This window comes from Perissodus microlepis, chromosome 11 (assembly GCF_051167445.1).
Source record: "Perissodus microlepis isolate ML-2025 ecotype Zambia chromosome 11, ASM5116744v1, whole genome shotgun sequence".
Lineage (NCBI taxonomy): Eukaryota > Metazoa > Chordata > Actinopteri > Cichliformes > Cichlidae > Perissodus > Perissodus microlepis.
The window spans coordinates 24,679,339-24,691,130 of NC_140471.1; the positions used below are offsets into that span (position 1 = coordinate 24,679,339).

Consider the following 11,792-nt stretch of genomic DNA (forward strand, 5'->3'; position numbering starts at 1 on the left):
GGTGATTTCATCTTTTGTCTACAGCTCAGGCCACTGCAGCCTTCCAGACGAGATACTCAGATATATTCCCCACCAAGGTGTGTCTGCAGCTGAAGATCAGGGAGGTGCGGCAGAAGATCATGCAGACAGCTGCTCCTTCCGACATCTCTATTTTAGGCGGCTCAGACTCAGCCGGCTCCATCGCTGGACCTTCTGGGTCTCAGTCAGGGGAAGGATCTTTGAGAGCGGGTGGAGACCCACAGGATGAAGACATGGAACACGGGACAGAAGCGAGCCCGGAGGATCCTCGTGATTCACATGATTCTTCTAGATGAGGGGAGCCGGCGAGTTCAATTGACCCAACCGGTGTCTGTGTACTTTTCCACCACCTCCCCCTATGCACTTTTCCTTATCAATAGTCTCCACTCTGCTCTTGCCAGATCACAATTTCTTCCCATCATCGGCATTCGAATTCTGAGAGTGAGAGACATTTGTATGCAATGTCGGGACCTATTTTTTTTTAATAATCTGTGACCATTGTACCAAAAAATAAACAAAAAATTTAAAAAGAACATCTTAAAAACCAGTGGCACAAAAACCACCACACATACACCCTGGAAAACTTTGAATTCTCACACTTGAATTAGCACTCTGTATTAACCCACCTTGGAGAAAGCTCCCATTGATGCCAGTAAACGAAAGACCATTGTGTACAGCTGCACTCATTTGCCTTGAAGAAGAAAGTCTTCCCGTTTTGGAGGGAGAAACACGCTCAACCCTTTCTGAGACGGTGAAAAGCGGGCGGTTTTAAGAGAAGACGTTGTAGGGTTTGATATTTGTTTTTTTTTAATAGTTTTAGAGGAGTAAAAGCAGATCAGTACCTGCTCGAGGAACAAACCTGTACCTAGTGACTAACTGTTGTGAGCTCGTCTTTGTTTTTCTGCTGACATTCGGGGGCTGGGCCCTCAACAGCCAGAATTGATTTGAATTTGACAAGTTGTTGCAGTGGACCTGGAAAAGATCTTGTGGGGGGGGGGGGGGGGGTTCCACTCATATGTAGACCTTCAGGAGAGGCCTACTGGGAGTGACTGAAAAACTGACTGAAATTTAAGTGGACTTCTGGCAGTGCCATCATTCCTGCAGTTACCTGACTGGCCTCCTCCCTCCTCGCGACTGACCCTAGCACATGCCAGCGGGTAGGGACGAGCATTCCTGTGCCTCTCATTCGCTAGCCATTGAAGGAAGGAATGTCAGAGTCATCAGGCACATCCAGGCTCTTACTTGTAGGACCTCGATCCTCTGTTGCCAAGCAGTTTTATTACCGTTTTGTTTTTTAAAGTAATTTGATTTGTATTTAACATTGTCATATTCACTTTGTTGTTGTACTATTCCTATGGTTACTATTATTATTATTATTATTATTATTATTACTACTACTCATATCATTGCAGTGAATCCCTGTCCTTAGTTCTTTTTATCATTGCGGGCAGATGTTTCCTTTATTTCTGCCAGATGTTTTTTTTTTTTTCCTTTCTTTCTGTTTTTTTGTTTTTATATACTTTTGGAGGCAGGTGAGAGATGCTGCTCCACACCTGTACAGTTCCTCCGTTGTAGTCTTCCCTTGGCTGGCGTCTCACCTCAGCAAGGACCTGCGGTGCAGTTAATCTTTTTTCTTTTATTCTTTTATTGTTCGTTTTAACAGAGACAGACCTGACGTGGACCTTTATATTCATTCAGCAGTAATAAGCCGTATGGTTTTTAGACAACCCACACCCACTCCTCCAGCAATGCCTCTCTGTCCCTCGATAAGTTTGACTCTATAGCCTCAACGTACATCTCCTTCCTCCACCCCTTTCCTCCCCTCCTTCCTCCCTTTGTCACTTTATTGCTCTTTCTAGACCTCCCTTTTTTAGGCCGGCCAGAGAGAAACCCGGGGGAAGTGACGGGAGGGTGACAAATCAAAGAGCGCTGGGTGGATATAATACTGGTTGTGTCTTTGTGCAAGACTTGGTTGTGTTGTAAATAATTACTGTAGAGTCAGTAGACTCGTTATATTATTGATAAGGAAAACTGTCATTGAACATAAGTTGACTTTTAAGGCACCATTACTGAAGGTAAAACACATGAAATGGGAAAAAAAGCAACTATAATAAATATGGCTATTAATGTTTTTGTGTTCTACTCCTTGTTTTGCTGTTCCAGTATGCAGGAGAGGAATTTATATAAATTAAGTTTGTATCTGTATCTTTCAGTATGCAAATAAAAATAGGTGTTCAATTAAAGTGATTTTATTGCTGGCATTGTCAAAAGTGGGGTTTTCCTTAAGGAGAAATGCAACAGAGTGGTTTTATGGACGATAGATCAGTGGCAGATTAAAGGAAAAACTCAAAGGCACAGTTTTAAGACCATAAACCTTTTTTTTCAGCAGGGTTTAAGACTGGGTGTAAACTGTCTGGGAACCAAACATGGTGAGGTGCTGGATGACCTTATACCTTTAGCAGGACAACAGTGCTGCTTAGGATGGAGCTTCAAAGTCTCTGAAACTCCACAGGAGGGATGGAGCGCCAGATTTGCAACATATATTCCCTCATTTGTTGTTTTTATCGTGGAAGTGTTCAAATCAGTCATCTTTAAGGTTTTCCTGCACAGAGTAAGGATTCAGTCGAGGTGGTTTGAACTTCTAACTCCCTAACTATGTGATGATATTCACATCATCACGTCCTGGGCTAGATCCAGGACATGCTGGCGAGTTTTTAAGTGCTGTCAAACTCTCTGAGCACCAAGCTTCTCCTTCATACCTTTCCTTGACCTTATTTGTCATCGAGATTGAGCTGGAGGTGGTGTTTGGGGAGAGGGAGGTGTAGGTATCCCTAATTAGACTGCTCCAGCTGTGACAGGACCTGGATAACCATCAGAAGATGAATGAATGAATGAATGAATGAATGAATGAATGAATGAATGAATGGAGAGAAAACAAAATGTTGTAGCCAGAGCCACAGGAAAACCAGCAGAGTTGTAATAAAGTAAATGTTTTTAAACCTGTTTATTTGAGAATATTCCACTTTTTTGTCAGATTGCTGTTGAACACAACTCATGCAAAGACACCTCAGCCTGTTTCATTGCAGGTTATTATGAACAACTTCAGAGACCCAAAACATGCCAGTGAAAAACCCAAATCAGAGCCACGAGATCTCCTCACTGTAGGGTAACAGGCTTCAGATTTTTCCTTTAATGTGTCACCTGGCTGTCCACGCTCTATTTGCTCTTAAATTTCTCCCACCAACGATGTGAGAAGAGCGGGCGAGGTGAAGGTGATGGGGATTTCCCTAAAATATGTGTGCCACAATGGCATCGTAAACTTTTGTTATGACCCAACTACCGCTGTACTTATGATGTACTTTATATTTTAGGGGTACTTTTAATCGCACATTTGATCATCTTAAAAATAAATAATGGACTGGCTGTTTGAAGAGACCACCTCCCATCGTGGTTTGTAAATTCCATTTCCCTTGTTCTGGGTCACAGGCAGGAGGACGGAGAAGAGGAGGAGTCGCAGATTAGAAAAATGGGGAATGTGATGAACACTTATGATCTTAAAAAAAAAAAAAAGATTTATTAACAAGCCGACCAAACATTTAAACAGAGGAAAACAAAATCACATCCAAATGATGAAATATACCATTAATAATACAAATATGATCTGTGGCACAACCAGTAGTCCTTATTCATCACCAACAGCAAATCCTTTATTTCAGTGAACATCGTTTCATTAGATTTTAATGCCGAGCCATCTCAGAGGTCACTAAAAGAGGGGAGGAGGCGTACTTTGGTCTGTTTGCCAAAACTATTTCATCTCTTGTTTAAGCGCTCTTATCTAGTCGTTCATTAGCTGGTTTCAGTACTCAAGTCTCCTCCTCACAGTAGTCGATTAGTCTTTAAGTCACAATTAGCACTCGCAGTGAAAGCTTTTAAAGGTAAACTTATTTTTTGGTGATTCAGAGGAGCTGCAGTCCGTCCACGGCGACCGTGTCCATGGCGAGTCCGTTCTCCAAAGCTGTGTGATAGATCTCCAGGGCCTGCTCCAGGGGCAGCACTGCTCCCTCGCTGGTCTCAATGATGGCGATCGTCTCCCCGAATTCATTACACATGATGGTTGGTGCCTGTGAGGAGGGAAATTTGAAATATCAATACAGACTGACCTCAACATCTGAACCTTTTCCTGTGTTAAAAAGCATAAAAACAGGCCTCATCTAAACCAGATTAAAATTTAAGATTAAAACAGATTAAAAAGGGGGGAAATCATCTCTTACCTGCTGTAGATCAGAGGACTGGATCTGGATGACCTGAGGCTGCCCGTTGGATACTTCCACGGCCGAAGCGTCCACCACGGCCACGGCAGAACTGGCCTCCAGGGCGGCTTGAGCAGCGGCCTCCTCGTCCAGCCTCTGCTGCCTCACATGGGTCTTTTTGTGGTTCCTCAGGTTAGAGAAGGTCTTGAAGGCTTTGCCACACAGGGGGCACACGTGCGGCCGCTCGCCTGTGTGCGTTCGACGGTGCTCTGCCAGGTGCATGCTCTGGATGAAACCCTTTCCGCAGATCTCGCAGCGGAACGGCCTTTCACCCGAATGCGTGCGCAGGTGTTCTCGCAGGTGCGTGTTCTGACGGAAGCGCTTTCCGCACACTTGGCAGGGGAACGGACGTTCACCTGTGTGGACCCGCTGGTGAAGCGCCACTCCGGAGGACGACACAAACAGTTTGCCACAGAGGGGACACTGGTGAGCTTTGGGCCTCTTCCCCGGGGTGCACCGTGGCCGCCCAGGCCCCAAGGTGAAGTGGCTCAGCCTGTGAAGTCGTAGATTGGCGGGAGAATTGAGCTTCTTCCCACAAACGTTGCAATCCAGGCTCCCTCTCACATGGTTGGATGAATCCCCGGACTCGGACGTTGAGGTGGAGGGCTCCGAGGTCAGATCTTTCCCTGCATCTGCTTGGCTGCCATTCTCTTTGCCCTCCTCTGACTCTTTAGCTGCCTGGACCAGCCCGGGGTGCTCCTGCAGGCAGTGGCTTTCTCGCTGCCTATTGGTCAGGAAGCCAGCCTCACAGTGAAAACAGGGAAAAGGCGCTGGAGATCCCGGATGCTGTGTGAAGCGATGTGCTGCCAACTTAGTGGGCCAGCGGAAAGTGGCGGGACAGTCTGGGCAGCTCAGCGTGGCTGCGCTCGAGTGAAGCAGGCTGTGCTGACGGAGGTTAGACGACTGCGAGAAGGAGCGGTGGCAGACGTCGCAGCGGTACGGCCGCACGCCCGAGTGGATGAGGTTGTGCCTTGTCAGGTTGGCAAGAGATGAGAAGGTTTTGCCGCAGTCCGAGCACTGGAAGGGCCTCTCGCCGGTATGCGTGCGTATGTGGTTTCGCACGTGGATCTGCTTCTTAAAAGACTTTCCACACATGCCGCACACAAAGCTGCGCTCGGGAACGTGGGATTTGCGTCGGTGTTGTACGAGCTGCAGTTGCGAGGTGAATGTTTTAGGGCACGAACGACAGGAAAAGGACCCCTTTTCCGATGGTGTAGCCGAGGCAACGTCTGCTTCATCCGTGGGGCTACAGGACGCCGCCACACCCGCGTCACCCCCGGCAGCAGGCTCTGAAGCAGAGCCATCTTTCACCTGCTGCACATCATCAAGTTTTTCTTCACATGGCTCAGACACCTCCATGCTGTTTTCCCCCACCTTCTTCTCATCTTCACGTCTTTCTGCTTTGCTCTGAGGGCTTTGTCTAGTATCTCCCAATTTTACCGTGTCTTCCTCGGTGAGAGGAGCCAGCAGGTCTATTTTTGCCTCATCATTGGGGAAATACTTCTTCATTCTTGCTCTTTGTAGGATGGCAAGAGCAGAGGCAGACGCTCGTCTCGGAGCCGAGACCTAGAGAAGACAACAGGCACGCGTCAGATTGAAAAGTTGTTTTAACTTGGAAGTTTGTGGAGACAATAGGAAGGTGGTGTGCTGATTTTACTACCACGGGGACAGGGATGGATGCTCCAGATGTGTCACGGTTGAGGTGGATTCGACGGTGGTAGAGATACTTGGTCATGTTAGTGAAGGTTTTATTGCAGAAATTACACTTATGAAGGGGGTCTGCAGTGTGGGACTTCCTACAAGAAATCAGGAGAAGGAGATAGAAATAACTAGATCTTAAAAAGTGTCTGGTCTCTTTCCAGAAATCATGAAAATAAACAAATAAACAAATAAATACACAAACCTTTGTTTTAGTTCCATGTAGGAACCATTTCCTTTCTACTATTTGCTTCTATCAACTAAAGAAATGAAGAGCGAGCTGAAGAAGACATCACTAACGCTTAGATCCTGTCACGAGCGTGAGGCTCTAGTCACAAGGTCATGAATGCTGTCTTTGTATAGACACAAAGTACTTCTACACAAAGCTCCCAGTTTTTTAAAGAGCAGTTAACTAATAAATGATCATCTTCAGAGAAATGGTTTATTCAAAGTGTTTTAGTCAGGGTTCCAAACTCATCTCAGTACAGAAACAATGTTAGTCTGAGCTTGTCCTGCTAGACCTAAGTGCAGTGTTCGATACTGTTGACCATAATATTTTATTACAGAGATTAGATCGTGCTGAGAAGATTTCAATTTGTTCATGTAAATTGGCAGTCCTCCTCAACAACTGAGATTAATTATGGAGTTCCAGAGGGTTCAGTGCTAGGTCCAATTTTATTAACATACATTCTTCCCTTGGGCAGTACGATTAGAAGGCATAGATAGCCGGCTTTAACTTATTTTTCATGGATAGATAAACTGCAGAAATGTCTCAAAGACGTAAAGACTTGGCTGATGTCTAATCTCCTGCTTCTAAATTCAGATAAAACTGAGGTTATCGTACTCGGCCTTCTCTTGGTCCCCAATAACACTGAAGAATGTTGCATTTATTCTTGACCAAACAAATGTGCAGCACTGCTTTCTTCCATTTGTACAATATCTCTAAAGTTACAAATATCCTGTCTCAGAATGATGCTCAAAAATGAGTTCACGCATTTATGACTTCCAGGCTGGACTACTGTAATTCTTTATTATCAGGATGTCTAAAAAACTCCCTGAAAAGCCTTCAGCTAATCCAAAATGCTGCAGTGAGAGTACTGACAAGGACTAGAAAGAGAGAACATATTTCTCCCCTACTGGCTTCTCTTCATTGGCTTCCTGTTAAATCCAGAATTGAATTTAAAGTCTTGCTCCTCACATACAAGGTCTTAAATAATCAGGCCCCATCTTATCTGAATGACCTTGTAGTACCATATCACCCCACTTCGCTCTCGCACTGCAGCCTTACTTTTTGTTCCTGGAGTATTTAAAAGTAGAATGGGAGGCAGAGCCTTCAGTTTTCAGGCCCCTCTTCTGTGGAACCAGCTTCCAGTTTGGATTCAGGATTCATATGGATTCATATGATTGTTGGGTTTTTCTCTGAGGCGACTGTTGTTGTGATTTGGCGCTATATAAATAAATAAAACTGAACTGATAAAGCATATAGTTTGGCCTGGTTTAGGTAACCCTGAGTCCTCCCTTAGTTATGCTGCAGTTTATGATCCAGCAGCGGTAGTTGATCTGCAGTCTGGGAATGGCCTGTATACCTGCAGTGAGCTCTATTGTCAGATAGAGGCAGTTTATAAAATATGTGGTACAACCAGCCTTTAGGTAACTGCTGCTGTGAACTGGTGCTATATAATTAAAACTGAGTTGAATTTAAACTGCTCACAACCAGGTTTGTGAAATTTTTCATGGGTTGTGAGAAGACATGCGAGGTTAATCAGAAGCCATACATTTCCATTCTATTCAAGAAAAAGGCAGAAAATTTCTGGGAAGTTCACCTCTCCATAATTCAGACTGACAAACAGCGCTACAGGTCAGAGCCAAAACATTTGATTTTGGGGTGAAAGGTTTTTTGTCTGCCTTGGTATTACCAAGCACTCACCTGTGCATGATCAGAGTCATCTCGGTGGTGTAGCCATTGCCACAGTCCACACAAAGATATCGGGCCACGCCTGAGTGCGTGCGCATGTGCGTCTGCAGTGATGTGGCCTTCTTGAATACCTTCCCACACTCCGGACATTCGTGTGTTCCCTGTTCATGCACGCGCTTGTGAGCGGCGAGCCGGTTGACTGAGGTGAAAGTTCGGTTACAGAGCTCACACTGTTGGGGTTTAGCCCACACAGCAGTTTTTTTCTCTGCTCCTCTGATGCGTATGTCATCCACCTTCTCGGTCATCTCCTCTCTCCATCGCACCTCCTCAATACCACTCATGACCCCTGGCTCGCCGCTCTCTTTGTCCTGGCCCAGGAAGTGATCTCCCTGGTGTTGGAGGAAGTCCTCCGGTGTCTGGAAGAGAAGGGAGCACTCTGAGCATTCGTACGGGTGGATTACCACCACCTCTGTTGGCTGCTGCTGCTGGCTGTCAGGGTGGACACCTGGAGCCAGCCTTAACTCCAGTCTCTGGATGCCATTCTCCAGCTTTACTGAGGAGCTGTGGCCCACAGAGGGTAACAGAGCGGGCAGCTTGGAGCGCCGGCGACCAGGAGTGGTGGAGCTATCTGCCAGAGCTTGAGCTGTCAGGATCTGTAGGTGCATAGTGGCAGAACCTGGAGTCGGAGTTACAGGAGGCAGCAGAGAGGAGCGGGAGGGTGCAGCAGGTTTAGATGCAGAATGGTGTTTCCTCTGCTGTTGTTGCTGCTGCTGATGAGCGAGCACCTGCAAAACACACGGAAATGTTCAGAGAAAAAATTCAAAACAATTCCCACCCCTGTGTGTCGTCTCAGGGTTTAAATCAAAGTACCTGAGCCAAGATTTCTCCAGCCTGCTGCTCACTCAACACGTAGTTCTGCACGTTGGTCAGTGGAGTGACGGTGCCGTCCGGCTGTAACACGTACTCCTGTTGCAAGGCAACAAAAACATGAATTTCTGAATTAAAAGCATAAAATGCACCACAAAATAAACAAAATTGACATTTTCTCCTTTCCTAAGTTCCTCTAATTATTAAATATTTTATATATTTTTGCAGATTGGATGTCCATGACATTCACATCCATGATGAATGTCATGGTGGTTTCTGGCTTCTAATGATTTCTTTGAACTGTTCCGTTTCCAGGGTGGAATGACTTTAAAATCATATACATGTATGTTGTGCAAACTTAAATGTCCCTCATCAAGTCGCACTTCAACCAGATGTTTTTGGTTTTTCCATCATCGAGCGTCTGGCTGGATATTTGACCACTCTTCTTGGGAGAATTCATCTAAATTGGTTGGCTTCCTAGCACAGACCTGGATATTAAACTTAGTCAACAAATTTCCAATAGGGCTGAGGTCAGAGCTTTGGGAAAACCATTCCAGAAGTTAGCCTGCTTTATCAATTTAAAGCCAGTTTTGATGTGTGTTTGGGATCATTGTCCTATTGGAAAACCCAACTGCATCCAAGTTTCAAAGTCTAGCTGTTGGCTTTAGGTGAAGTTAAAAGAATTTGGAGGTAGTCCTCCTCCTTCAATATTCCATCCCCTTTGTGCAGTGTTCCAGTACCAGTGGCAGCTAAACAACCCCAGAGCATGATGCTACCGCCACCACCATGCTTGACAGTTGGTGCAGTACTACTAGCTTTAAAAGCCTCACCATTACACCTCCAAACACACCCAGCCAAACACTTCAACTTTTGTAATAAGTATTTGGCTTGTCCATGTGGGCATCTGCAAACGTCATGGTTCCTGGGTTATTCCTGAACATCCTGACCAAATTTATCTAATGAAGGTGACAGTTTGGGAAATACCTCTAACTTATTTTACTATCTCAATCATCAGCACCAGAGTCTTTACCAGGATTGTCTGAAAGCCTGACAAAAGGAAATCCTGGCACCCCCCCAAACAAACAAACAAAAAAACATAACCCCAATAACCCATTCACATTACACCATCTGTGGGACCAGTCTGGAGGTTAATTATACATATTTGAGACATTAACAAATGGAACTACACCTGCCATACTAATGAGTAGAACACCAATTAATATTTTAACACTGTGTCACAGTGTGCTTTGGCTCTCTTACTGTGGTCTCGGTGTTACTGTGTGTGCTGCTCCTGCTGTGGGTCCGCCGGTGCTCCAGCCAGGTCTCAGGTGAGTCAAACAGAGCCAGGCAGTCAAGACACTGGTACTGCACAGGTCCCGCCGCCTGGGCCTCTGATCCAGCTTCCTCCGCCTCCATAACCTCACACAGCTCTATACAATGGTCATAAACAAAGGTGGTTAGTGATGTCTTAAAGTAGCCATGTAAGTGAAGCACCAATATCCTTACACTCCAGTTTTTCATACATGATCAAAAACACAAATAAATCTCATACCTTGTTGCTCCACCTCAATTCCAACCTCTCTCATGTGCATCTCCTGGTGCTGCAACAGCTCCTCTGGGTTCATGAGGAGGCTCCCACACTCCAGACACTGGTACTGCTGACTCTGGCCCACCTCTGGGACACCGTGGATGGTCATGGCCTCTGTTACCTCACCCTCCCCTTCTCCTTCTTGGCCCATGTGGATCTGCTGATGGACCAGCACATCCTCCAGGGTGTTGAAGAGCTGGTGGCACTCGCTGCACATATACTGGTGCTCCACATACACCCCCTCCGCTTCCTCCTGTTGCTGCTGCTCAGCCATTATAGCAATGAGTTTGGGACAAGTGAGGCAGTAGCGAGTCCTACACTTAAACTTCACCTGTAGGAAACAAAATGTAAAACGAAAAAAGCCATAAACGTCTTGTAATAGGGGGTTTTCATTTTTACTTTTAATCTTTCGTGTAAACAAACAAACAAACAGTAATACTCGTACACATATTAGGGAGAAAAGCCGGTATCAAACAAGGCAATTTTCAGTCGTCAACCAAAATCAGGGCCTCTGTCACAACACCAGGATCTTTTACGCTATATAAACTAACAAATTGTCTGATATCCTCACAAATGTGATCCATATCAGTGTTTGCCGCGTGTGATGGCATATGGAGAGCTGTTGGCGGCGCTCCCTCCGATATTGCAGACCTGTTTCTCGGCACCGCGGTTTCCTGATGCCAGCTGCCCGCTTCGTCGGGCGGTCCGTCAGGCGGCGCTACCCACTTTTCCCCGAAGCTCTCCGGCTTCAACGGCAGGGCCCTTCTTCCCCCTTACCTCTCATTTACTCTCGTTGGACAATCCCTCGTGTAGTCATCACTCTTGGTCCACACGGTCTTTTGATTAATTTTTTTGTTAGGCTCTTCTCACCGTGGGTAATACTGAAATTAAAAAACTAATAAGCGTCCGCGGGAATTAACATTACAAAGCGTGTAATGAAACGTTTGCCCGCCGATCGCCTCCATTCTTGTGATACTTCGCCCCGCCCAATGCGGTAGCGTTAACATTTTAGACCCTGTGATTGGACAGGTTGATTGTCAATTACAAACTGCGATTGTTTCCCGGGGATTGTAGTTTTTTCAAAGTAGAAATACTTGTTTTTGTTTGGTTTTTGAGTACTTTCAACTTGTATTATTATTATTATTATTATTATTATTATTATTTTACTAAATCACTAAGTCTTGGTTTACTGGTTTATTTATGGTAACTATTTTTAAAAATATTACTCTTATTAAACACGTACACACGATTAGCTCCAGCTTCAAGAGCATAATTGATTCTGTTAATATGGATTTCACTATATGTCCGAACCCGATCTTAAACCCAGTTGCAATGTCTACACTTCTACTTTTGTGGTAAAATGAAACGGGTTTGTTAGGTTCGTATTTTAGACTTA

At 45.3% G+C, this 11,792-nt stretch overlaps 2 protein-coding genes across 7 annotated transcripts in view; one reads left to right on the forward strand and one right to left on the reverse strand.

The window, feature by feature from the left end:
* Window positions 1–2,261, forward strand: part of cicb (capicua transcriptional repressor b) — a 41,344-nt gene extending 39,083 nt beyond the window's left edge. For all 5 annotated transcript variants that reach the window (XM_084943519.1, XM_084943520.1, XM_084943517.1 and 2 more), the window contains one exon: window positions 25–2,261. In XM_084943519.1, the coding sequence (XP_084799645.1) occupies window positions 25–314 (290 nt within the window). In that variant the 3' untranslated portion in view covers window positions 315–2,261. The remainder of the gene's footprint in view (window positions 1–24) is intronic.
* Window positions 2,262–2,998: 737 nt separating this feature from the next.
* znf526 (zinc finger protein 526) lies at window positions 2,999–11,373 on the reverse strand. Of its 2 annotated transcripts, none has more exons than XM_084943521.1 (8): window positions 11,174–11,373; window positions 10,361–10,727; window positions 10,069–10,238; window positions 8,812–8,907; window positions 7,954–8,726; window positions 5,989–6,124; window positions 4,290–5,894; window positions 2,999–4,139 (listed from the first exon to the last, which is right to left on the reverse strand). In XM_084943521.1, the coding sequence occupies exons 2-8, from the start codon at window positions 10,668–10,670 to the stop codon at window positions 3,975–3,977; spliced, it is 3,255 nt and encodes a 1,084-aa protein (XP_084799647.1). In that variant the 5' UTR covers window positions 10,671–10,727; window positions 11,174–11,373; the 3' UTR covers window positions 2,999–3,974. The 2 variants fall into 2 exon arrangements, with proteins under 2 accessions (XP_084799647.1, XP_084799648.1); XM_084943522.1 differs by lacking the exon at window positions 11,174–11,373 and adding an exon at window positions 10,842–11,162.
* Between the last annotated feature and the right edge of the window lie 419 nt (window positions 11,374–11,792).

What these genes read in the sequence shown, in the direction of transcription:
- znf526 (XM_084943521.1), bottom strand. Translation starts at nt 10,670, where the DNA reads ATGGCTGAGCAGCAGCAACAGGAGGAAGCGGAGGGGGTGTATGTGGAG. An exon ending in AATTGAGGTGGAGCAACAAG is followed by an intron (nt 10,239 to 10,360) that starts GTATGAGATTTA and finishes ACCATTGTATAG; the next exon opens with AGCTGTGTGAGGTTATGGAG. An exon ending in AGTCCTCTGATCTACAGCAG is followed by an intron (nt 4,140 to 4,289) that starts GTAAGAGATGAT and finishes CCCTCCTCACAG; the next exon opens with GCACCAACCATCATGTGTAA.